This window comes from Carcharodon carcharias, chromosome 34, assembly GCF_017639515.1.
Source record: "Carcharodon carcharias isolate sCarCar2 chromosome 34, sCarCar2.pri, whole genome shotgun sequence".
Classification (NCBI taxonomy): domain Eukaryota; kingdom Metazoa; phylum Chordata; class Chondrichthyes; order Lamniformes; family Lamnidae; genus Carcharodon; species Carcharodon carcharias.
In genome coordinates, this window is record NC_054500.1 from 5,743,715 (window position 1) to 5,770,134 (window position 26,420).

Below are 26,420 nucleotides of genomic sequence, written 5' to 3' on the forward strand. Positions count from 1 at the left end.
TTGGGGACAGGTGCATGTGTAGTTGTTCTCCAGGTCCTACAAGATTGCCATAAACAGAGAAAGAGAGCATCATTAACCCCTTCCTTTCCAAATGCGGTGTAATTGGGCAGGCTACTTCAATGCAGTTTGTGGAGCTTGAGGAGGCAAAGAGGCAGGACGTCCATCTATTAATGTTTAACACAACAATGTAAATTGGCCTTTATAGAAACAGCAATCGAGTGGGGTGGGGTGGGTTGGCAACTGGCGGGCATAGTGTGGCACAATACAGAACTGCCTAGAATCTGGCACCCGTTCTCACTCTCAAGGCTCCATCAAATGGCTCGCTGGTGAATGCTCTTTGTGGGAAGATGTAGAACCATTCAGACTTGGCAGGCCCAAGTACAATCATAGATTTGTGCTGACAGTGCAAGGGAAGAGTTACTGTCTATACAACACGGAGAGAGAAATAGGGGAACCTTACAGGAAGGAATTATCACTTACACTCATGGGAGGCAAAAGAGAGTGGGAAATCACTGGGTCTCCAACATAGCAGGTGGATGCTCAGACACACAGAGGGAAAGCTCACACTGAGATTCGAAGCTGGGTCTGACACACATGCTCAGCAGCTATAGCTCCTCAATTTCAATCCAAATAGGAAACAAAGGCAATATTTCCCAATGTCAAGGCAGTGAACAAGGACCCTAAACATACACCAGCCACATGCTGTACATTACCTGGGACCTTTAATTCCTGTGATCCTTAACTGATCACAAACCCTTAGCTCATAGTATAACCAAACTGGGATCATTAACCCATCCTGTACCCGACCCGGGATCATTAACCCATCCTGTACCCGACCCGGGATCTTGCTTTACTTGACCTGCGTTGCTTAACCCATGCTTTTCCTTGGAATGATTTCTGTCAACACTGGATGCCTACGGTAGGCAAATATCCGATTCCCAGCAGCAACGTTCGTCACATCTTGGCAGCCAAGTAAAGAAAGTCAGCAGGTCTAAAGAGACGTTGGTTAATGAGAGAGCTGCGGGTCAGAAAGCGACATCACATGAACCATTCAGTAGGCCCCACTTTGAAATAGCGCACCGGTCACTGGGGTTTTCAAGGTTAGGTTTCATCAGTTGTGCAGGTTCACACAGGGGAGAATGTGTTTTATTTCATAATTCACAAGATTTTGAAATGAATTAGAGACAAAATAATAAGGTCAGGTTGCTGAACTGCTAAACGCATTAACTGTTTTGCTGGGCCATGCAGAACAGGATGTTCAATCCTCCATCTGGGCTGAATTAATTGGTGTTTCGTGTATGAGCTTTGTGTCAAGCTAACCAACTTCTCTCTTTTGCTCAGGAATCCAAACTTCAAGAAAAACCTAGTTAAAACCAGCTGTGTGAACAAAAACGCCTCATTTCAAAAACAAAAGCTATTCTGAGATTAGTTGAAGGAGTTGAAGTTACGCTGAGCCCCAAGCTCTAAATAGGCCCTAACTAGAGTATTGCGTCCGCACATTAGGAAGGACATGATGGTCCTTGAGAGGGAACAGAGGAGGTTTCTAGAATGGTTCCATGGATGGGCAGGGTGGTGGTGGTGTGGGGGGGGGGGTGTGGGGGATTTAATCACATGACTACGTTGGGAAAACTGGGGTTGCTCTCCTTGGAGTAGAGTAGATTGAGTGGAAGTGTACACAATTAGGAGGTGCACACAATTATGACAGGCTCAGATAAGATACTCAAGCAAAAACTCTTCCTATTGTCAAGGTACAGGACCAGGGGGGCACAGATTTTAAGGGCTTGGGCAAGAGATGCAGGTGGAGGAGTCTAAGGTAGGACCTCTTGATGCAGCGAGTGGTGGTGACCTGGAACTCGCTGCCCACAAAGGTGGAGGAAGCGGAAACAATCAATGATTCTGGAAGGAAAATGGATGGGCACTTGAAGGAAATAAACTTAGGGGATCGGGCAGATTGACCGGATTGCTCTGTGGAGTGCCGGCATAGACTCGACAGGCCGATTGGCCTCCTACCACTTTAGTTTTCCAGGTCAAAAATTCGGGTTTGCCTCTATAATTGGCCTCAACACCCCTAAAATTGTGGGGGAGACAAGTGCAAAAAGCATAATTGACCAGGATTCCTGCCCTTATTTGATTCAAAGACCACAGCAGGAAAATGCCCCCAAGTTTGCACATCAAGTGAGGACTATTCAGGCTTGGCTCTGTTGCACTATATGGTTGCACAGCCAGTTGATGCTAGAAGGGTCTGACTGACACATAAAGGATGGTCACTTGGGGGAAATATGGGATGGGACCGCTCACAACTTAATTCACTCAAGTCCATAAATGGGCAAGACCATATTGGTGGCATGGTGGCAAATGGAGTAGGGCAGGGACTGCCAGCATTGCGGTTGAGCTACTGGCTTAATAATTCAGAGGCCTGGATGAACGGTCAGGAAACACGAGAGCTCACACCTCGCCAGGGGAATGTAAGCTCAGTCCGTGGCTAGTGCCAACTAATGAACTAAAACTAACCTGGTGTGGTGAAAACTCATCTGGCTCCACAATGGGAGGAAATCTGTCATCCTTACCCAATCTGGCCTATGTGTGCCCTCCAAAATGGCCAAGCAGGAGGGCCACTTGCATCAAACCGCTACAAAAAAAAATTTAAGACTGAAGCTGTGTGAACCAGCCATTGGCCAAAGCGTCGGATCCAGATGTGACAACAGCACATCTGGCCCAGCCTCCTCACTCATCTGGAACAGAATCAGAGAACGGCTCCAGTTTACAAGGGGGCCTTTCAGTCTGTCGGGTCTGTGCTTACTCTCTGCAGGAGAGGCTCAGCTAGTTCCACTCGCCTGCTTTTTCATGGCAATCCTGCACGTTTTTCTACTACGAGAATAATCCAATTCCCCATTTGTAAGCCATGATTGAATCTGCCTCCACCACATTCTCAGGCAGATGTAATCCAGACCCTAACCACACACTACATAATGAAAATTTCCTCATGCCACTGTTGGCTCTTTCACCATTCACCTTAAATCTGTACCCCTCCTCCACCAATGGGAACAGTTTCCACCAATGGGAACAGTTTCTCCCTATCTACTACAAGATGCACCTCCCTGGAGGCACCTACTACATGGAGAGGTCCAGACCCCTCATGGTTTTGAGCACCTCTATCAAATCTCCTCTCAACCTTCTCTTCTCCAAGGAGAATAACTCCAGCTTCTCAAATCTTTCCACATAACTGAAGTCCCTCATCACTGGAATTGGTCTTGGAAATTATTTCTGCACACTCTCTAATGCCTTCATATTCTTCCTAAAATTTCTTCATAACCTCATCACTTTTGCACTCAACTCCTCTAGCTATAGATGCCAGGATCCTCTATGGCTTATTAATCACTTTCTCAACTTGCCCTGCCACCTTCAATGATTTGTACACAACTACTCCTGGGTTCCTCTGTTCCTGCACCCCCTCTAGAATTGTATCCGTTATTTTATATGGGCCTCTCCTCATTCTTCCCAACAAAATGTATCACTTCACATTTCTCTGTTTAAATTTTCTCTGCCACGTGTCAAAACTTCTGCCAGTTCGGTCTGTTTATGTCACCTTGAAGTTTGTCACCAACCTCTTCACAGTTCACAATATCTCCAAGTTTTGTGTCATTAATAAATTCTGAAATTGTGCACGGCCAAGACAAGATCGTTCATAAAGATCTACTATAACATAATACCATATACGGTATATTGGGAGAGCTGGCTCACTGACTAGTCCAGCAACAGCCTGACATAATCATCCTCACAGAATCATACCTTACAGATAACGTCCCAGACACCACCATCACCATCCCTGGGTATGTCCTGTCTCACCAGAGGTGACAACATGGTGCTATCCAATTGGGGGGAGTGGCCCCAGGTGTCCTCAACACTGACTCCAGAGTCATGACATCAGATCAAACATCGGTGTGGAAACCTCCTGCCGATTACCCTGACCTCGTGCCCCCAAATGAACCAGTGCTCCTCCATGTTAAACACCACTGGGAGGAAGCACTGAGGGTAGCATGGACAGAAAATACTCTGGGTGGAGGCTTCAATGTCCATCAGCAAAAGTGGCTCGGTGGCATAGTTACTGATGGCGCTGGCAGACTGGGTTTGCAGCAGTCTGGTGAGAATGCCAACACGAGGGATAAACCCATTCACCCTCACTAATCCACCTGTTGTGGATACATCCGTCCGTGACTGTATCGGCAGGAGTCACCACCACACAGTCCTTATGGAGACAAAGCCCCACCTACACTCTGAGGACCCCCTACACTGTGTTGTGAGCTAACAGCGAGAGATTGAGAACAGAGCTAGCATCTCAAAACTGGGCACCCATGAGGCACTGTGGGCCATCAGCAGCTGTAGCTGTGCTCAACCACAAACTATAACCTCATGGCTCGGCATATCCCCCAACTCTACCATTACCATCAAGCCGGAGGATCAACCCTGGTTCAATAAGGAGCAAGGAAGAGCATGCCAGGAGCAGCACCCAGGCTTACCTACAAATGAGGTGTCAACCTGGTGAAGCTACAACACTGGACTACGTGCATGCCAAACAGCAGAAGCAGCAAGCGATAGACAGAGCTGAGTGGACCCACAAAGGATCAGGTCAGCACTAAGCAGTCCTGCCACATTCAAGGGTGGCAGAGCCTCACCGGCAAGAGACAAGCTGAAGCATACGCAAACATCTTCAGCCAGAAATGCCAAGTGGATGATCCATCTCAACCTCCTCCTGAGGTCCCCCCATCATCACGGGAGCCAGTCTTCAGCCAATTGGATTCGTTCCACACAACATCAAGAAACACATGGAGCTGCATGCAGTCCAGCAGATGCGCTCCAGAACTAGCCACGCCCCTAACCAAAATGTCCCGGTACAGCTAGAGCATCGGCATCCAGCCGGCAAGGTGGAAAATTGCCCGGGTATTTCCTGTTCACAAAACACAGGGAAAATCCAACCCGGCCGTTTACCACCCCATCAGCCTCCTCTTGACCATCAGAAAAGTGACGAAAGGTGTAACCAACAGTGCTATCAAGCAGCACGAGCTTAGCAATTAAGGCCCGCCCGGTGTGAAACACAAGCAGCAATTCTCAGCGCTGCCTGTGCGGGTGGGCGAGCGCACACACAGAGAGCAGCCTGTGCGGGTGGGCGAGCGCACACACAGAGAGCAGCCTGTGTGGGTGGGCGAGCGCGCACACACAGAGAGCTGCCTGTGCGGGTGGGCGAGCGCACACACAGAGAGCAGCCTGTGCGGGTGGGCGAGCGCACACACACAGAGCTGCCTGTGCGGGTGGGCGAGCGCGCACACACAGAGCTGCCTGTGCGGGTGGGCGAGCGCGCACACACAGAGCTGCCTGTGCAGGTGGGCGAGCGCACAAACACAGAGCTGCCTGTGCGGGTGGGCAAGCGCGCACACACAGAGAGCAGCCTGTGCGGGTGGGCGAGCGCGCACACACAGAGAGCAGCCTGTGCGGGTGGGCGAGCGTACACACACAGAGCTGCCTGTGCGGGTGGGCAAGCGCGCACACACAGAGAGCAGCCTGTGCGGGTGGGCGAGCGCGCACACACAGAGAGCAGCCTGTGCGGGTGGGCGAGCGTACACACACACAGCCGCCTGTGCGGATGGGCGAGCACACACACACAGAGCAACCTGTGCGGATGGGCGAGCGCACACACAGAGAGCTGCCTGCGCGGATGGGCGAGCGCACACACACAGTGCTGCCTGTGCGGGTGGGCGAGCGTACACACACAGAGCAACCTGTGCGGATGGGCGAGCGCACACACACAGAGTGGCCTGTGCGGGTGGGCGAGTGCACACACAGAGCTGCCTGTGCGGGTGGGCAAGTGCACACACAGAGAGCTACCTGTGCGGGTGGGCGAGTGCACACACAGAGAGCTGCCTGTGCGGGTGGGCGAGCACACACACACAGAGTGGCCTGTGCGGATGGGCGAGCGCACACACAGAGCTGCCTGTGCGGGTGGGTGAGTGCACACACAGAGAGCTGCCTGTGCAGGTGGGCAAGCGCACACACACAGAGTCGCCTGTGCGGGTGGGCGAGCGCACACACACACACACACAAACACACACAGAGCGGCCTCAGGGAGATGAAGAGGTTTTTTTAAAAAAAAATAAAGAAATGAAAAACGTTATAAAACATGTCCCCTCACGTGACTCTGTTACACGTTAGTAATTAAATTTTCAAACTTTTATTTTATTTTATTTGCTGTCGGAAACCTCATCCCCCCCGTGGATGAGGTTTCCTAAAAAAGCCAAAGGCCACTTGGGCCTTTTCGTGAGGCTGGACGTGCTGCGAAAAATTTAACTTAATTGATTCTTTAATGGCCTTAACAGGTCTTTTAACTGTCAGTGGGTGAGCTGCCGACTCTAGCGCATACCCACCGACCGAACTATCACGTGACTGCGCGTTGACATTGGGACGCTCGCCCGGCTTCAACACGTCTCATTTCACGCTCGAGGGGGTTGGGCGTGCGCCCACCTACCGAGCTAAAGATTTTGCCCCATATGTAGCAACACCTGGGCAATATCCAGGCTCGGGCTGACAAGTAGCAAGTAACATTCTTGCCACACAAGTGCCAGACAATGACCATCTCCAACAAGATACAATCTTAACCACCTCACCGCGACATTCAATGGTGTTTCCATGATCAAAATTCGCCACCATCAACATCCTGGGGGTTACCATTGACCAGAAACTTAACTGAGCCAGCCAGATAAGTACTGTGGCTACAATAGCAGGTCAGAGGCTGGGAATCCTGCAGTGAGTAACTCACCTCCTGACTCCCCAAAGCCTGTTCAGAAGTCAACAGTGTGATGGAATTGCCTGAATGAGTGCAGTTCCAACAACACTCAAGAGGCTCAACACCATCCAGGACAAAGCAGCCCACTTGATTGGCACCCCATCTATAAACAGTCACTCCCTCCACCACCAACACACAGTAGCAGCAGTGTGTACCATCTACAAGATGCACTGCAGAAATTTACCAAGGATCCTTAGACAGCACCTTCCAAACCCACGACATCTACCACCTAGAAGGACAAGGGCAACAGATACATGGAATACCTGCAAGTTCCCCTCCAAGCCACTCACCATCCTGACTTGGAAATATATCATCGTTCCTTCACTGTTGTGGGCCAAATCCTGGAACTCCCTCCCTAACAGCCCTGTGGGTGTGCCTACAGCACATGGACTGCAGCGGTTCAAGAAGGCAGCTCACCCACCACCTTCTCAAGGGGCAATTAGGGATGGACAATAAATGCTGGGCCCAGCCAGTGATGCCACATCCCATGAACGGAAGTAAATAAAAATGCTACTATGGACTATCTGAGTTTGATTAACACACCCTCGAGGTTCCAGGCTTGCTCATGTGTAGGCACTAGTTTGATCTTCCAATGAGTTCCCAATCTGAAGCTTGATGATCTAAGGAGTAGCTAGTACCTTCTCTAAAGGGAATGGGATTGAATGAGATGGTTCGCGGTTACTTGTCCTGTGGCCCATTGCGTAGGCCTGCACATGCAGCTGTGCGGAGTCCGGAAACGGATAGAATAACGTTCAGACTTATCACCTCTGTCTTGTTTTCTTTCACTAGCCTAGGAACATCGAAGCCAATTTCAGAAGCCCCTTTGATGGTCCAGCTGTGGTCAGTTGGGATTTTTTTTTAATTCATTTACGGGGTGTGGGTGTCCCCTGGCTGGGCCCAGCATTGATTGCCCATCCCTAATTGCCCCTTGAGAAGGTGGTGGGTGAGCTGCCTTCTTGAACTGCTGCAGTCCATGTGGTGTAAGTACACCCACAGTGCTGTTAGGGAGGGAGTTCCAGGATTTTGACCCAGTGACAGTGAAGGAACAGCCGATATATTTCCAAGTCAGGATGGTGAGTGACTTGGAGGGGAACTTCCAGGTGGGTGGTGTTCCCATCTGTCTGCTGCCCTTGTCCTTCTAGATAGTAGCGGTCATGGGTTTGGAAGGTGCTGTCAAAGGAGCCTTGGTGAGTTGCTGCAGTGCATCTTGTATATAGTACACACTCTGCTGTAACTGTGCGTCGGTGGTGGACGGAGTGAATGTTTGCAGATGGTACCAATCAAACGGACTGCTTTGTCCTGGATGGTGTCAAACTTCTTGAGTGTTGTTGGAGCTGCACTCACCCAGGCAAGTGGGGAGTATTCCATCACACTCCTGACTTGTGCCTTGTAGATGGTGGACAGGCTTTGGGGAGGCAGGAGGTGAGTTACTGTAAAGTCGGTGATATTGCCCAGTTTTCCTTGCTGTTCATTGCAGTGAAAAACTAACTCCAGCAGGGTATGCAACAGCAGCTCAATCTGATGTTGCCCTTTTTATACTGTCACTAACAAGCTAAAATTAACCCCTTGGGGTGTGAGAGAAAGGGGCAGTGATGGGAATGAAGCCAGCTAAGATTTTCAATTCTAATGGAAAAGAATCCGAAGTTACTAATTAATGAATGTTCACTCAGCACCTTCAATCCCCACTTCCCCAGGTATGGAACAGACTGTAGATCGGCTGCAGGTCATCACCTTACCCTGCCATTAGGAAGTGGCCTGAAACGATGACCAGATCTTGACCTGAACGTGAAAGAGCCCCCAGTTGCAGCCATCCCTCAAAGCGGAGCCACTTTAATACAATTACAACAACAACTGGCACTTAGATAGCCGACTAGCCCACACAAATTGTCCCAAGATGCCATTTGGTAGCACAGGGGAGTAGGAGCAGTGACCAAACGCTTGGTCAAGCAAGTGTGTTTTAAGGAGGGTCTTAAAGGAGAAGGTTGGAGTGGAGGAAGGGAGGGCAATTCCAGAAAGTGGGGTTTGGGCAGCCAGGGGCATGGCTGCCAGTGCGGGCACACAGGGTGAGGGGCTATACAAATGATCAGGGCAAGGAGCACTGGGAGGGGGTTGTGGCACTGGGAGAGGTTACATAGAAAGGAGTGGAGGCCTTGGCGGGACTTGAAAAGAAAGATGATGGTGTTAAATTTAGGGTATTGGGGCACCAGGCAAGAACAGGGGAGTTGGATGAGCAGGAGAACAGGTCAGGGAGCATAGTTTTGAAAAAGTGGAAAGGTAAGAGCGTGGACGATGGGAGGGAGGCTAAGAGAGTACTGGAGTCAGGAGATGGAAAGGGATGGATAAGGGTTTGAGCAGAAGCTGGGCAGAGCTAGGGTGAAAGGAGTGGTCGGAGTTAGCAGTCTTCATGATGGAACAGAATATGAGGCAAATTTAGTAATAAGATGAAATGCCTCAGGTTTAAGCCCTGCTCTTTGCTCTCAGACACTGGACGACACTGGGATGGTTACTTATATTATTCATCCCTCAGTTAATGCAGCAATTAGGTAGCTTACTTAGGGAGGTGGGGGTGACACCAGAGAGTCTGGAGCCAAGTATAGGCCTGGCAAGGTGGGGATAGCCGATTCCCCTCCATGAAAGTCAACAGTGAACTAACCTGGTTCTTGCAACAACTCAACAGTTTACACCCTAGCCGCATGAATTCAGTATCAGATTGGAAGTTGCTAGCTCACTGCCAACATCACCAGGTCCAGGGAGAGTCCCTTTCCTGATCACTACATGGTGACCCCTGTTGCAAGTTGGACGACCACAGGACAAAGCTCACACACACAAAGAGTGACGCAGAGCCCGCCGAAGAAATGAGTTCCTCTCGTGGGATAATCAGAAGCGAGGAGCAGGTAATCTTAAAACTAGAACTCCGCCATTCAGGATCAAAGTTAGAAATCACTTTCATCAGATTAACAGAGGGATGAATAATATAAGTAACCATCCAAAGGCCCAAGGGCCAAATGGGGCTTTCGAGACTGAGATCGATAGGTTTTTGTTGCATAACGATATCAGGCGATACAGAGCTAAGGAGGGAAAGTGGAGTTGAGGTTCAGAGGAGATAGGGTCTAATAGAAAAGGCAAAGTAACCTCAATAGACTGAGGGGCCCATTCCTGTTGTTAATATTGTTTTGCTCCAGAGGACCCCAACAGGAGTCTGCACCTTCAGGAGAGGAGGAGAGGCAAGGACAGACAATAAGTGAAGCAGATAGCACAGACTGTGACAATGGATCAAAGCAAAGTTAATTTCTCATGACAATGTATTCAATTCTGTCCTTCACTGGTGTTGTTTTGTGCAGTACCTTAAATTGTATGTGGACGAATTAGTGGCCATTCCTAACAAACAGCAGCCTACAGTATGGGGCGTGGTAGCATAGCCACGATGTTTCTGAACTGGTAACTCAAGAGGCCAGGACCTTGTGAGACGCCAGTTCAAATCCCACCACCACATCTCAGGAGTTTAAATTCAGTGAATTAAACAAAAATCTAGTCTCAATAATGGTGACCATACACCTACTGGAGTGACAAAATAAGCCCATCAAGTTCATTAGTGTTCTTGAAAGAATGTAATCCTCCAATCTTACTCTATCTGGCCTATATGTGACTCCATGCTCTCCGAAATGGCCTAGAAAGACACTCAGTTGTATTTAAGAAGGTAGCTCTACCATCACCTTCTCAAGGGTAATTAGGGATGGGCAATAAATGCTGGCCTAGCCAGTAACCCCCTCATCCTGATGATGGATAAAAAAAAGTAGCTAAATAATTAAAATGTAACTCAAAACTCTTCATGTGAAAGACTCAAGTATTATTTTTCAAACATGATTTAAAATGCTATACAAGATTCCTCAGTAGTTTATCCTATGATTCTACTGTTACCGATGGCTGGTTAACAATACGCAACCCTCCACCAATAATGACAACTCGCAATTCTTTAGTGTCCTTAATGTAGGGAACTTCCCAAGTAGCATAATCAGGTAGAAACTGACGCCAAGCCAAACAAGGAGACATCAGGAGGAGTGACCAATAGGTTGGTTAGTCTCAAGGGACAATTTAAAGGAGGAAAGAGGGGTTTAGGGAAGAAATACTAATGCTTATAAGTGGATGAGGGCACAACCATGAATAGAGAGGCACAGAAAGTGAGGGATGCACAAGAGGCCAGAGTCAGGGGGGATGTAGATTTCCTGGAGCAGTTATAGGGCTGGAGGAGGCTTCAAAGATAAGGAGGGGAGAGGTCATGAATGGATTTGAACATATGGATGAGAGTGTCCAATTGGTTACAATGTTGAACCAGGAGCCAATACAGGTCAGTGAGCACAGGGGCGATGAGTGGGTCTTGGTGGAACAGGAGTAAGCCACTCAACCACTCGAGTCTGTTCTGCCAATCAATGAGATCATAGCTGATCTCTCACCTGACTCCATCCCCATCCTTGCAACATATCCCTTAATCCCCTTATGGTCAACAAAAATCTATCAATCTCAGATTTAAAATTAACAGTTAATCGATCGTCAATTACCAATTCAGGGAGAGATTTCCAAATGTCTGCCATCCTTTATAGAAGTGTTTTCCAATTTCAGTCCTAGACTCCCCAATCAATGGCAATCATTTCTCTCTATCTACTCTCTGTTCCCGTAATATCTTGAAAACTTTGATCAAATCACTCCTTAACCTTCTACATTCCAGGGAATACAACCCAAGTTTTTTCTTGCATTCATTTATGGGATGTGGGTGTCTCTGGCTGGACCAGCATTTATTGCCCATCCCTAATTGCCCTTGAGAAGGCGGTGGTGAGCTGCTTTCTTGAACCGCTGCAGTCCATGTGGTGTAGATACACCCACAGTGCTGTTAGGGAGGGGGTTCCAGGATTTTGAGCCAGCGACAGTGAAGGAACGGCCGATATATTTCCAAGTCAGGGTAGTGAGTGCAGGAACTTGCAGGTGGTGGTGTTTCCCATGGATCTGCTGCCCTTGTCCTTCTAGGTGGTAGCGGTCGTGGGTTTGGAAGGTGCTAAGGAATCTGGTAATTTAACCCTTCGGGTCCAGGTGTCCTTGCAGTGATACTCTCCAAGGTCCATTTATCTTTCCCAAGACGTGTTGCGCAGAACTGCTCACGGTATTCCAGAGTTTTCTATAACTGAGCCATGAATTCTACCCCCTTGTATTTTAATGTTCTATAATTCCACTAATCTTTTTGATTATTTTCTGTAACTGTTCATGGTACTTGATTAGTCTGTGCACCCGGACCCCACCCCCGCCAAGTCTGTCTGGGCCTCCACTGCTTCTAGCCTTTCGCCATTTAGAAGGTGTCCAGTTCTTTCCCTTTTTTTAAGGTCCAAAGTGATGAGGGGCAGCAGGATTTTGGGACGAGCTGAATTTTATGGGGAGACAGCTTTGATGGAGAGGGCATGGGATTGGGAGCTCAACTAGGGGTCCAATAAAACAATAAAGCAAGGAGTCGATGCTTTTAGAGCAGGGGGCTTCAACCAGAGATAGAGACCGGAACAGGGATGAAACCAATGGTGAAAATACAGAGTTTGTCTCAAGGTCATTGATCCTCCCAAAGTTTAAATCCCATTGGAGAAGATGGTCATGCCTTTGTCAAACTAACACAAATTGCCCAGGGTAAAGGTTTAACTCACTTTTTGGTTCCACTACTTCTTGCATCTCTTTGGTTTTTTATCTGGGACAATTGAATTCATAATCCCTTTGGGAGTTGCCAAGAATCCTGATTGGCACAGAAAGTGCAAAGGTTTTTTTTTACATTTAGTCATCTTGAGTGTATTTACAAATTCCTACAATTCCAACAAAAGAAAATGCCAAATCAGTGAATAGAATGGCCTCTTGAGAACAGGAAAGGATTTGAGTTTCCTGTTTACCTTAAATGGTCTATAGTGCAGAGCAGGGAGGCCCGAGGTTGGAGTCCTGGTCTGTGCCGACTTGCCTGACTTCAGACAGGGGTGATCACGGCAAAGCCACATCTGGTGTAACCTTTCCCCTCAGCACCTTTAGAGAGCACCAGTGCGATCAAACTCTGGTGTGTGGGCCGAGTCGACGATGTGTGACCTTTGACCACATGGGCACCCCAAGCTGACATCCACACACATACTTTCAGAAGCCGGTGACTGAGGGCTGATAACCATGGCCAAAGTTCCTCCTCCTCACCCGGGGGTGTGGGGCCAATGGTATCACCCCTGTTAATGGTGCATTAATTCTATTGCTCGGATACTCAGGCAAAGGGCATTGTTTAATTAAGCATTTTGATCACGTATCAAAAAGGGATAAGCGGGACACGGTGGACCCCCTATTCCGTGTCCCTGGTGAGGGAGCACGTGGTGCCCGCCAGTACGCCCGAGACTCTCCGTGACCAGTGGGTACCACAGGGGCTGGAGTGCATCATCAGCCCCGCAGGCGACATTTTGAGTTAATTAGGGTAAGTTTTATTTTTGTTACCGCGCCCCTTTAAAAGGGCTATCACTTTGTTAATTAGTTAATTGTTTAAAGAGCATATAAATAAGGAAAGAGCCAGGACACTGGGGGTTTGGGAGGAGAGCTGTGGGACTGAACAAGTCAACAAACTCTCTCAACAACGGAAAGTTGTGTGTCTTGGTTTTGGCTTCACCAGCCAGCTGGGATCCTGTTAACATCCCCCTCCCCCGATCCTCAACAACCTGAACCAGGGACTGAAGCTGGGACCTTCACCGGCCTTTACTATCAAAAACCTCAACCTGCCTTCAAGAGAGCCGACGTGAGGGTGTTACGCACAGCGGGAAGCCAGACCCAGACCTACACTGAGGTCAGTTACAAACTGCAATTCATGAGAGTCCAGTGCGGGAGGAAAAGGAGCCAGACACTAAACCATTGCGGGCTGAGATAGCAGAGCTTACATTTCTGTATTCAAGTTCTGCCAGACATGGTCACAGGAGCAGAGAAGAAGAAACACTTGCATTTCTTTGGAACTTTTCACAACCTCAGAATGTGCAGCCAATGAAGCGCTTTTGGGAGCCCGGCCACTGTTGTTACACAGGAAATGAGGCCGCTAATTTGCGCACAGCAAGCTCCCACAAACAGCAACATGGACAGTGATTCTCAGACAAGATCGCAGAATATTAGGGAACGTAAACGGAACAGATGGAAAACAAATAAATAAATGAAACAAGGAAAATGGTTATGGCAGAAGTGAACATCGAACCAGCGCAGGCAGCGACCCACTTTCGTGGAGACCTACCGTGCAGCTCCCTCCATTTTTGCAAGGATTGCTCTCACACTCATTGACTTCAATCTCACAGTTGGTCCCACCGAAGCCTGGTTTACAGGTACAGGTGTAGCTGCCTTGGCCAGTGTTGGTGCAGGTAGCTCCATTCTTGCATGGCTTGTGGTTGGTGCAGTAGTTGAGATCCTGGTTGCAGAAGAGGCCACCCCAGCCCTCGTGGCAATTGCACTGCCAAGGCTGCTGGCACATGCCATGAAGACAGCCCGGGTAACGAATGCACTGATCACAGAAACGACCCTGCCAACCAATGCGGCATCTAAGGGGTGGAGAGGGAGGGGAGGGTGGTGGGGGTGGGGGGGAAGGAAGGAGGCAAAAAAGGGACATGATTTTAGAATTATCACCAATCAAAGCAGCTTCTAATGGAAGATTGGGTAACATGGGAATACCATAAATGAGGAATGAAATGAAAAAATATCAAAAATACATAGTAGCTACAACAAACAGTCTGAAGCATAATGGACGGAATCAAAACTTGTATATCTTTAGCAGCTACATCAAGTCTCCCAAAGAGTTAGGGTGGTTTAATGCTTATGTTACTGGATTTCTAACTGGGATTTAGGGGAGATGGTGGTGTAGAGGCAATGTCTTTGGACTGGTAATCCTATAGCTCAGGTGAATGCTCTGTTAGCATGGGTTCAAATTCCATAATTAATGAATAACTAGTCTTAAATAAATCTCTATTTGAAAGCTAGTCTCAGTAATGGTGACTATGAAACGATGGTCATAGAGTTTTACAGCACAGAAACAAGCCCTTCGGCCCATCGTGTCTGTGCCGGCCATCAAGCCCCGATCTATTCTAATCCCATTTCCCAGCACTTGGCCCGTAGCCCTGTATGCTATGGCACTTCAAGTGCTCATCTAAATACTTTTTTAAATGTTGTAGGGGTTCCTGCCTCTACCACCCCCTCAGGCTGTGTGTTCCAGATGGCCAATTGTCGTAAAAACCCATCTGGTTCACTAATGCCCGTTAGGGAAGGAAATCTGCTGTCCTTACCCGGTCTGGTCTACATGTGACTCCAGACCCACAGCAACGTGGTTGACTCTTAAATGCCCTCTGAAATGGCCGAGCCAACCACTCAGTACAAGGGCAATTGGGGATGGGCAATAAATGTTGGCCTTGACAGCGATGCCCACATCCCATGGAAAGAATAAAGAAGAATAAATAATCCAAAGAATGGATTACTTGGAGAATCTGCATTTGGAAATTTAGAAAGCTGATATCAGTAAAACGTACTGAAGAGCTGTCAAGATTGCTTTAAAAAAAAAGCAAACTGATCTCCTTTGGGGAGGGAAGCCTGTCGTCCTGGCCCAGGGTTGAGCCGTATGTGACTCCAGTCCCACAGCAATGTGCTTTGATGCTTAACGGCCCTTTTGAATTAAGCCAGGAAGCCATTCAGTTGTATCCAACTCTGGGCAACTGGGCATAAGCAATAAATGCTGACCATGCCTGCGGTGCCCAAGACTGGTTCACTTTTTCTAAAACCAAAAAAAAGTGAACAATTGAATCTTGACTCACTTGCATTCTCCTGGTCTTTCACAGTATCCATAATTATCGTTACACTCCAGCAAGCAAATGGCTGTGAAGCAAGGAGGGGAAGAAAAGAAGATAACTTTTTTAAGACACACACACATATGTATACACACACACACACACACACATGCATAACTTATTAGGTTCTTTGGCATTTTGTTGGAGGCAGCTGACTCCGCCCAGGCAGAGCTCCTGGACAATAACAACACATGGTGACTGTCTGGCTGCCTGCAAGTGAAAGACTTGGGACGCGTGTCCCGATTAAACCCATTCTTTGTGGACACTTAAGTAGCCGAGAATAACGAAGGCTCCAAACAGGGGGAGGCAGCAGAGTCAAAGATCCCGGTGCTAACGACTGGGGTGGACGAGTTAAATTTCTATGCCAACGTGTTCCTGCACTTGCGTCCCTCTTGCCTGTACAATGAGGCTCTTTAAAACGTGGGTAAAATTTATTCAAATTTTATTCCCCAGCTGCTGAGTGGCTTTGTGCTTTCCACCAAGGAGAGGAGGCTGGGTTTGTATGAACACACTCGAATAAGTTAACCAGACCGACCACATGCTTCTATTCATATGGATTCAATCCCCTTTTAAACATTATATACACACACACACACACACACATACACATACACACACACAAAACTCCAGTCTGCCTAGCCCCTCCCCTGAATCTAACCCTTCAATTTCAACTCACAACCTGAATTTAACCCTAGAATCCACCCCTCCCCTTACAGAGAAAACGTGGGGAGCACTTTGGGAGCAATAGTTGCAGAACAAGCTATAAGGCTCTAGAATCAAAATATAATCCTCAGAACGAAATTTAATAAGGTGCAATCTTCGTTTTGAAATTTAATAAAAGACATAATCCTCAAAATGGCATTTGCAAAAAGATGCTTAGTTTTTTTTTGTATCTAGACTTGGAGGGGAGTTGGTTTTAAGACCCTAACCCCTTCTCCATCTGGGACAATGACCCCCGAGTGAGTCAGACATGTCACCGAGAGAAATCTCTCCGGGGTGGGGGGGTCAGCCTTACGTTCGGAGCAGTAGTTCCCCCTCCAGCCGGCCAGGCAGACCCTCCGGCCGCTCTCATCGCAGGTGTAGTGTCCGAAGGTGTCGTTCCTGGGGCGGCAGTAGTCGGAGCAGCCCTCGCCGTAGTAATGCTCCTCACACACCACATGGTAGGAGTATCGCAGCTCACTCTGCTCCCCGGTCTGTACATCCTGGGACCAGTCTTCCCCAATGGCCAGGCGCCGGCCCGTGGCCAAGCGGCTGATCAGATCCTCGGGGTCATCTGCAAAGAGAAACAGAGCGAGTAGGGAAGGGTGTGTGAGATCACGGGAAGCCCGGGGGGGGGGATAGGGGTGAGAGACAGACAGGGGGGCGGTGTGAGAGACAGAGAGAGAGAGAGAGAGAGAGTGAGGGTGAAAGAGAGTGGGGGGGGAGGAGAGAGAGAGAGAGGGAGGGGTGAGAGAGAAGGTGAGGGGGGGGTGAGAGGCAGAGGGAAGGAGAGAGGCAGAGGGAGGGAGTGAGATGCAGAGACAGAGGCAGAGGGTAAGAGAGAGAGGTAGAGGGAGGGAGAGAGGGGGAGGGAGGGAAAAAGAGAGAGGGGGTGAGAGGGAGAGAGAGAGGCAGAGAGAGAGAGACAGGGGCAGAGGGAGAGAGAGAGAGGGGCAGAGGGAGAGGGAGAGAGACGGGGCAGAGAGAGAGAGAGAGACAGGGGCAGAGGGAGGGAGAGAGAGAAAGCAGAGGGAGGGAGAGAGAGAAAGCAGAGGGAGGGAGAGAAAGCAGAGGCAGAGAGAGAGAGAAAGCAGAGGGAGAGAGAGAGAGGGGCAGAGGGAGAGGGAGAGAGACGGGGCAGAGGGAGAGAGAGAGACAGGGGCAGAGGGAGAGAGAGAGAAAGAGGCAGAGGGAGGGAGAGAGAGAGAGGCAGAGAGAGAGAGACAGGGGCAGAGGGAGAGAGAGAGAGGGGCAGAGGGAGAGGGAGAGAGACGGGGCAGAGAGAGAGAGAGAGACAGGGGCAGAGGGAGAGAGAGAGAAAGAGGCAGAGGGAGGGAGAGAGAGAGAGGCAGAGAGAGAGAGAGAGGGGCAGAGAGAGACAGGGGCAGAGGGAGAGAGAGAGACAGGGGCAGAGGGAGAGAGACAGAGGCAGAGGGAGAGAGAGAGAGAGGCAGAGAGAGAGAGAGAGACAGGGGCAGAGAGAGACAGAGGCAGAGAGAGAGAGAGACAGGGGCAGAGAGACAGAGGCAGAGGGAGAGAGAGAGAGACAGGGGCAGAGAGAGACAGGGGCAGAGGGAGAGAGACAGAGGCAGAGGGAGAGAGAGAGAGAGGCAGAGAGAGAGAGAGAGACAGGGGCAGAGAGAGACAGAGGCAGAGAAAGAGAGAGACAGGGGCAGAGAGACAGAGGCAGAGGGAGAGAGAGAGAGACAGGGGCAGAGAGAGACAGGGGCAGAGGGAGAGAGACAGAGGCAGAGGGAGAGAGAGAGAGAGGCAGAGAGAGAGAGAGAGACAGGGGCAGAGAGAGACAGAGGCAGAGAGAGAGAGAGACAGGGGCAGAGAGACAGAGGCAGAGGGAGAGATAGAGAGAGAGACAGAACACAACAGTCTAGTTGAGAAATATCACCGCTGGTTTTCTACCAGACGGCGCCCTCTAGTACAAAGATTCCGAACTGAGATTACCGATACTAGCCTCGTCCGATTTTGCATTCCACACCTCGAGAATGAGGGAGAAAGTGCCCTGTAAACAGACAGAAAGAAGCAAGTTATCATTTTAACACAGGCAGCCCAAAGATCTTACACATGATCCTAAACTGTTGCTCTCTCTCTCTCTCTGTGCACTAGACACAGTCACTATGTTAAGTTGCAAAGTTTTAACTGAATGGAAGCAGCTTGTGTTGGGGGGGAAGCTTTCAAAGGGACTTTAATTTTAACCTGAATGCAATTCTATCAGATATTAACCTTCTGTCTGCACGCGGCCCAATTCCCAAATTGAATGAAGATTACGTTTTATTTTTACCTTTATATTTATATATATATATAATTTTTTTTAAAAATCATTTCAGTCCTAATTCAGTTTGCAAAGTGCTCCATTTCGATGGGACTTGCTGCGGATACTCACCGGCCAGGTGAAGTGGAAGGGGATGCGGATGAGGTCGCTGTCCTGGATCAAGTCGCTGCCGGCCCTGAGGACCGGGGTGTTCCCGGCGCCGTAAGTACAGGGAGGCTCCGAGGAGATGTTCACCTGGTAATGCTTGAGGCACACCCGGAAAAAGCGGCCGCAGCGCATTCCCCTCTGACAGTCCCGGCTCAATCCCGGCTGCCTGCTACTGAACGAGTGCACCTTCAACTCGAAGATACCGGTGCACGAAGTCTGGAAAACAAGGAGAGAGAGAGAGAGAGAGAGAAACATGAATAGATAGAACAAGGGGCCAGGGGATGTGTTAGGCGCGCTAAACAAATCAGCAATGAAATTACACAGGGACAGTGGCGCTAAGGGGGAAAAGCAGAGGGAGGGAGGGAGAGAGAGAGGAGGTTTGGGGTGGGAGAGAGAGGAGGTTTGGGGTGGGAGAGAGAGGAGGTTTGGGGTGGGAGAGAGAGGAGGTTTGGGGTGGGTAGGTGGGTGGGAGAGACAGGATTCAGCAGCCAATGTACAGGTCAACTTACCTGGGGGAAAGGGAAGGTGCAAACAATGTAAAAGAGGAGGACTGGAACCATTCTGAGTCTAAACTGCGACATTGGCAGGCAGGAACCAGGGAAAATATCCAAAGCCGACTGAGATTTTTAGTACAACACACACTGATTTTATTTAGAAATACTCCGAACTCCTCAGCTGAGCGGTAGAAAATGAGCGACGTCTCTCCTGTTTCTGGGGTCGCTGTAGATGTTACTCCCCTCCTGTTGCAGTGCCCGGCAGCTCCTCTCTCTCTCTCTCTCCCTCTCTGTCTGTCTGTCTGTCTCCCTCTCTCTCCCTGTCTGTCTGTCTCTGCTGCTGTGTATGACTGGAGCCCAATCCGCCTTTCCCCCTCTTATATAGTTCCGCCGGGTGTGAGATTCCGTCAATCATTGTGACAGGGGATTCTGTGATCCTGCTCAATAAAAAGCCCAGGCACCTCCAGAGCGACCAAATGGGTTCAGGAGAGAGAGAAAAAGAGAACCGAAAGCAAGAGGAAACAGCGAAGTAGTGAAACCCAACATCCAAAAGCCTTTATTTTTAAACTGATGAAGAGCTTGGTGTAAATTGCTTCAGTCCAGTAACCCACATGCCTTGTTGACTCCAGACCATTGATTTGGTCCCGCTCGCCTCATGTTTACTAAAAGTTTGTCTCTTCCTAGCTTTCCCACTTTTAAACGTTACAGGGATTTTGTTCATGGATTCACACAAATAAATCACTTTGCCAATCACAAGAAAGTTTTACAGCTACAATTTTTTTGAGTGGGGGGGAGTTGTTGGGGAAGACGGACTTTTACAAAAATTCAAACAATAATCGTTCATCTTCCAAAAGTATTTGTTCAGTGAATCGGACGTGAGTCTCTCGTTATTCAGAACTGAGAGGTTTTATTGCGGGGGGGGGGGCGACAAGATATTTTAAATTTTAAAAAGGAATCCCCCCCCCCCCACACACACACACACACACACACAGACACAAACCTCGGTTCTGTCCACCAAAAAAAACACTTGTTTATATTTTTTAAAATAACTTTTCTTTGACTCTCATGTCTTTACAAAGCTGCCTTTTTTTTTGAGGGGGGAGCAGGTTCTGAGGGTTGGGGTCCGGAGCCTCAAACAAAGAAATTAGAGCCTAATTGTTCTTGACTCCTGCCCAAATTCATCCTGGGCTTTTTTTATGTTTGGAGTGGGTAGTTATTGTGGGACAGTGGGGGTATTTTACTCTTTGTCTTTTGGGGGGAAATAGAAAGGAATGGGGGGGGGGTGTTGGTGTTAAGGTAATTGTACTCCTACTGTCTCGACTCAGCTGTATGTTAATATATAGGCACCTGCCCAGCCAGAAACAAACTCTTCCTCCGGCAGCCTCCCCTCCCTCAGCACGTCCATCAATCGATGCAGTGGAACATTTTACTACTGGACCCTTCGCCCAGCAGCATCTGTGTTGATTCAAACATTCCCCAGACCAGTCCACTGGGCTATCGTCCCCCACCCTCACCTGTGTTTAGCTTAAAAGCTGTTGTGCTTTTGGAGGAGAAGCGGTGTTAGACAATCCTAATCGATTGATTCCCCAACCCCTTCCCCCCACCACCACCACCCCGCCCCCCTCCCAACCCACTCCCTCCCTCCCCTCTTCATAGTGGCACAAGTTGTCGGTTATTCCGCTCTGCTGATTCTTTGCTTGTGCCCGAACCTGCGCTGAAAGGCGAATTAGGGTTTATCAGCCCTGCAGCTACAAGCTAAAGATTCAGACATTATGCTAGCCATCTGCTTCAAGCCCCCTCTCTCTCTCTCACTTCGCTCCACCACCGGCACCACCCCCCCCCCCCCCCCCCCCCCCCCACCACCACACACCCACAGCCGCACAGAGCACTTTTCTAAACCTCCAGCATCAGTCCAGAAGCTCAGACTATAATGTTCCATCTCGCAGCATTTACAGCATCCCGAACGGCTGAGCGAGTCTCCACTCATTCAATCGTCAAAAGTGGCATTTTTTATATATATTCTGTTTTGAAGAAATCAGAAATCAATACATTAAAAACTAATAAACGCACATAGCCCCTGGTGGGTTTATATATAAAAAATATATATGTATATATAATATATAAATATATATATTATATTATTACATAATAGTACATATTATATAACATGGCATATAATTATATATTATATTTATATTATAATATATATAAATATAATATACAATTATATGTGTAAATATAATATATAAACTATATGTAATATAAATATATATATATATAACTTTTTTGTCCTAAGCTATTTTATATCACACTCCACATTTCTCTGGGAGTGTAACACTCCTCAAACCCTCATTCCAAATTTGAGGAAAAAGTAGCATAGGGAGAGAATTTATTCGCATCTCCCGCAAAACATCCCATAATCTTCAGCATTAATGGTCCCGGCTCCAGTTCCACGGGCAGCAGCGGCGGGGGTAACCTTCTGAAAAATCATCACGAGTTTATTAAACAGCAAAATACGAGCAATTTTCCAAGGGGCTCGTTTGAAATGTGCAGGAATCGCCAGTTTCACCGAGAGGCATTTGTCTGGAGCTTCCTAACTTGTTAAACGGGACACGCTTCTACAGGACTCTTAATTAATTGATTCTGCTGCCGCGGTTCCTTTTTCCTGGGGGGGGGGGGGTGGGGTAGGGTGCACATGCTCCCTCAGATAGAGGTTCATCGACTGGGACATGACAGAGGCACCAGACTTGCAAACTGTTACTCTCTCGGCCCCCTCCGGCATTGTCATTGTAATGAGAGAGAGAGAGAGAGAGAGACGCGTGCCTCATCTGACCGTCTCCTCCCTCCACACATATTCCCATAGACATGAGGGGAGTGGTGGGGGGGGGTGGTGGGGGAGCAGCCAGGCACGCTTCACCCCAGGGGGTGGGAGAGGGTATCACAATAGGGCCGGAGAGAGCAGAAAGGCTTTTTCATCTCCTTATCTCACCCCCTCGTCTCTCAGCTCAGGGGACGAGTTCCACGTGGTCCCATCAGGAGGCACAAGCGCTTTAACTGAAGGGGGTAGGACAGAGGCTGGGGCTTTCGAGCGCTCTCCCTCTGACCTCACTTACAACGCAGGGATGTCCTCTGTCCACTTTTAATGATCCCCACGGCCCCGATGGTGGACAGGAATGTGCAGCTTCGGGAAGCGGTGGTTTTCTGTCACTCAGTGGGTGGGTGGGGGGATACTTGGGTGATATTTCGTGGAGTTGCAAACATTGCACGTGCCAGCAGGGTTCCGGGGTATAATTCCAGATTATAAAATAGATGCAAAGCATTTGATAGTCGCGTTCAAAATCATGGGGGTGGTGGGGGGGGCGGTGGGGTGGGGTTGGTGGTCTGGACAGGGTAGGGAGGGAGGAACTGTTCCGGGAAGGTGGAGGACCAGAGGGCACAGGTTTAAGGTAGTGGGTAAAAGAAGCAGCAGTGATGGGAGAAAAAGCTTTCTTACAGCGAGTGCTTAGGGTCGGGGATGCACTTGCCTGAGAGTGTGGTGGAGGCAGGTTCAATCCGGACATTCCAAGAGGGAATTATCTGAACAAGGATGGATGTGCAGGGTTCAGGGGAGGGGGGTTGGAAAATGGGACTAACTGGACTGCAGATTCGGAGAGCTGGTGCAGACACGACGGGCTGAATGGCCTCCTTTTGCGCCGTTCCAGTTCTGTGAGAGAAAGGGTACAGGAAGGGAGAGTAAAGGTTGTTACGTGTTGAACTGACGCGCACAGAGCACGGATAGGACATGTATATATATATATTGACAAATAGGCTTGAGGTTAATTAATGTGAGACGGAATGCATAGCTCTTTATCCCGTTCACAGGAAAAACTTTGCTGTTAATACTGGATTTATTTCCGGCACTTACTGAAATCTATCTGTTTTAATATCAGCGCACATTGTCCAAGTTTGGAAAGAGAAAGCAATGTTGCTTTTTCTGTCTTCTATGACCAGATTGGTCTGTGGTCCCTGCTGCATTTTATTTTTAACTGTATTTATTACTTTGATAATGAGTTTTTAACACTTGCGGCTTCCCAACCATTTATTCCCGATGCTGTGCACTTTTTTTTATACTAAGGCCTGTCCCTGTAAAGAACCATTTGTGTCCCGGCGCTGTAAATCCCCAAGGTGTTAATGTGGGGCTCTCCAGGACTTTAACATCCTCACTGCGAATGTTTGGGCCCTTGCTCTGTTCCGGGAGCTGGTATCACCCAAATGGCAGCCGCTGACACACACGTGTCAATGAGCAGTGGGGACTGGATCGGAATGTCCCGGGCGGACACATACAAGTGTGCAAAGTCAGGAGCTGAAAAAACCACTGGTTTACCCCGGGAAATAGATTGACATCGGGAAATACTGATTTCATAAAGATTTATTAGCAGTTAGAGAGAGAGACAGAGAGAGAGAGACAAAGATAGAGAGACAGACAGATAGAGAGAGAGATTTGGTAGAGAGACAGAGAGGGAGATAGAGAGAGAGAGAGAGACAGATAGATAGAGACACATAGAGAGAGAGAGGGAGAGAGAGATAGCAAGAGATATAGAGAGAGACAGATAGAGACAGATAGATAGAGAGAGATAGAGAGAGAGACAGATAAAGAGACATAGAGAGAGACATAGAGAAAGAGAGAGATAGAGAGAGAGACAGACAGACAGATAGAGACAGAGAGACAGATGGACAGAGAGAGATATATAGATAGAGGGGCAGATAGAGAGAGAGAGACAGGTAGAGAGACAGACAGATAGATAGATAAATATATATAGAGAGAGACAGACAGATAGATAGAGAGAGAAAGACAGATAGATAGACAGACAGATAGAGAGAGACAGACAAGTTGGTAGATAGATAGGTAAGCAGGCAGACAGACGGGTAGAGAGAGAGATAGACAGATGGATAGGCAGATAGAAAGACAGACAGAGACAGACAGATCAATCAGTAGATAGACAGACAGATGAAGCAACAGAAATTGAATGATAGTTAGAAAGGAAGATAAATAGATTCATGGAAGCATGTCTAGACATATAGACCCATGGATAGGGGTGGACAAGGATGTAGTTCCCACCCCATAGAGTGTCACACAGGCCTGGTTGTCTGGAAAGAGAGTGGATGGAGGTAGAGAGGAGAGAGAAGAGGAGTGGGAAGGGAGTAGAGGGCAAAGAGTGGAGGAGAGAGAGGAGGGGGGAGGGGAATGAGGGGAGGGGAGTGGGAAGGGTAAAGCAGCGGCTGTGTGGCCCGTGTCAGTTGCTGGCAGTGAGCCAGTGCCTGGCACTGACACCATCCTCAGACCTTCCCAGTGGAGGCAGGTGGGGCTGCAGTAACCCGAGCAGCCACCGGGGTTGCAGAAGAGCACAGAGCAGCCATCCAACAGATAGAACAACCAGGCAGAACCAAAACCCCGTTAAAGAGCATCATTGCAACACTAGATTCTCTCAGTGTTGAGACACTCAGTCAACACACACAGAGGTAATGGGTTAAACGTGTCAGTATAGAGAGTGACGGGATGGATAGATAATGGATAGAAGTCTAAGGAGTTCTGTTTACCTATCTGTGGCTGGAGAGGTAAGAGATGACTGGGAGACATGAATATAAGGTTAATAATCCCAAAACCCTAATCCAAGGGCCCAACGTGCAGGGACAGTAGTGTGAACAGAGTAGCAGAGGTCATTCAGACTGAGTGGCACCTGATAGTGATTCTATTTTATAAATAGGTTCATTACACATGGATAGAAATAAAGATGCATAAAAAGTCCGTAGAGACATATTGGAATAATATAAATTTATATATCTACTATTGCACCAACTAATAGGTCAGGAGTCAAAGTCCTGGCACATCATACACTTATTAAATGATCAGAATGGAAAACTAAGCTGGTTCATTCAGCAATAACCCTTTCCTCAGTCTATTCTGAGTTAATTTAAGCCTGTTTAAGTCCCAGCTGTTTGAACCCAATTAGAGTTAGTGTATAGTGTGGTTATAATTATGTACATATTGCATTAATCATACAGAACACAGCAAGATATGAGGTGGGAGGACCTGGCCTTTATATATCCCTTCCAGCAGAAGTATGGGAATATATATATATATATATATATAAATATATATGTACCCCTTTATATACTCCTCATATATCCCAGGAAGCAGCAGTCCAGTCAAGCAGTTCAGCTCTGTGCCCCTAGTCTTCGTTCAGAGACAGCTCCTCACCATTGGACAAATCAGTGGATTTAGAGGATCCTGCAGAAGTGAGTTACTGACAGAGCAGCCAAGACGAGTGTGAGATAACCCGCACTCACCCTCAACAGGTAGGATAGACAGCAAAGAACACCATAGACACAGGACACAAAGGCAGAATGCTGGCATACATTGATAGGCATTTCGACAAGATTTCTGGTGTTCATTCTCCATCACACCAACACATCATCTAAATATTATTAACACATGCGCAGCCATGTTGAAATTATTTTGTTTTGAATTGAACAGGGAATTCCTTGTGTGCCTGTTTGAACTCTTTAGCTCTGGAGCATTGGACTACAAGTTCCACAGGCTGAACATCTACAGAACAAATTGCAGCCTGTGTGTGTCTGTGTGTGTGTGTGTGTGTGTGTGTGTGTGCATGTGTGTATTTTTATGTATGTGTATTTGTGTGTTTCTGTGTGTGTTTATGTGTTTGTGTATGTGTGTGTATTTGTGTGTGTCTGTTTATGAATGTGTTTTGTATACGTGTGTGTTTCTGTGCATGTGCGTGTTTTTTGTGTATGCATGTGTTTGTGTATATGTTTGTGTTTGTGTGTGTTTTTGTGTGTTTGTGTGTATTTGTGAGCATGTGTTTGTGTGCGTCTGCTTTTGTTTCCATGTGTGTTTTGTATATGTGTGTGTGTCTGTGTGTTTCTGTGTGTGTGCGTGTTTTTGTGTATGCGTGTTTGTGTATGTGTTTGTATTTGTGTGTGTGTTTTTGTGTTTGTATGTGTTTGTGTGTATTTGTGTGCGTGTGTTTGTGTGCATCTGCTTTTGTTTCCATGTGTGTTTTGTATGTGCGTGTTTGTGTGTGTGTTTGTGTATGTATGTG

At 48.1% G+C, this 26,420-nt stretch overlaps 1 protein-coding gene across 1 annotated transcript in view; it reads right to left on the reverse strand.

Annotated features, from left to right (window-relative positions):
- dlc (deltaC) overlaps window positions 1-19,748 on the reverse strand; it is a 21,390-nt gene extending 1,642 nt beyond the window's left edge. The window contains exons 1-7 of the mRNA XM_041179096.1: window positions 19,336-19,748; window positions 18,791-19,042; window positions 18,352-18,409; window positions 16,709-16,966; window positions 15,661-15,721; window positions 14,100-14,400; window positions 1-36 (exon numbers count right to left, since the gene is read on the reverse strand). The exon at window positions 1-36 is cut by the window's left edge and continues 181 nt beyond it. Of these exons, the coding sequence (XP_041035030.1) occupies window positions 1-36; window positions 14,100-14,400; window positions 15,661-15,721; window positions 16,709-16,966; window positions 18,352-18,409; window positions 18,791-19,042; window positions 19,336-19,407 (1,038 nt within the window). The 5' untranslated portion in view covers window positions 19,408-19,748. The remainder of the gene's footprint in view (window positions 37-14,099; window positions 14,401-15,660; window positions 15,722-16,708; window positions 16,967-18,351; window positions 18,410-18,790; window positions 19,043-19,335) is intronic.
- Window positions 19,749-26,420: the final 6,672 nt, after the last annotated feature.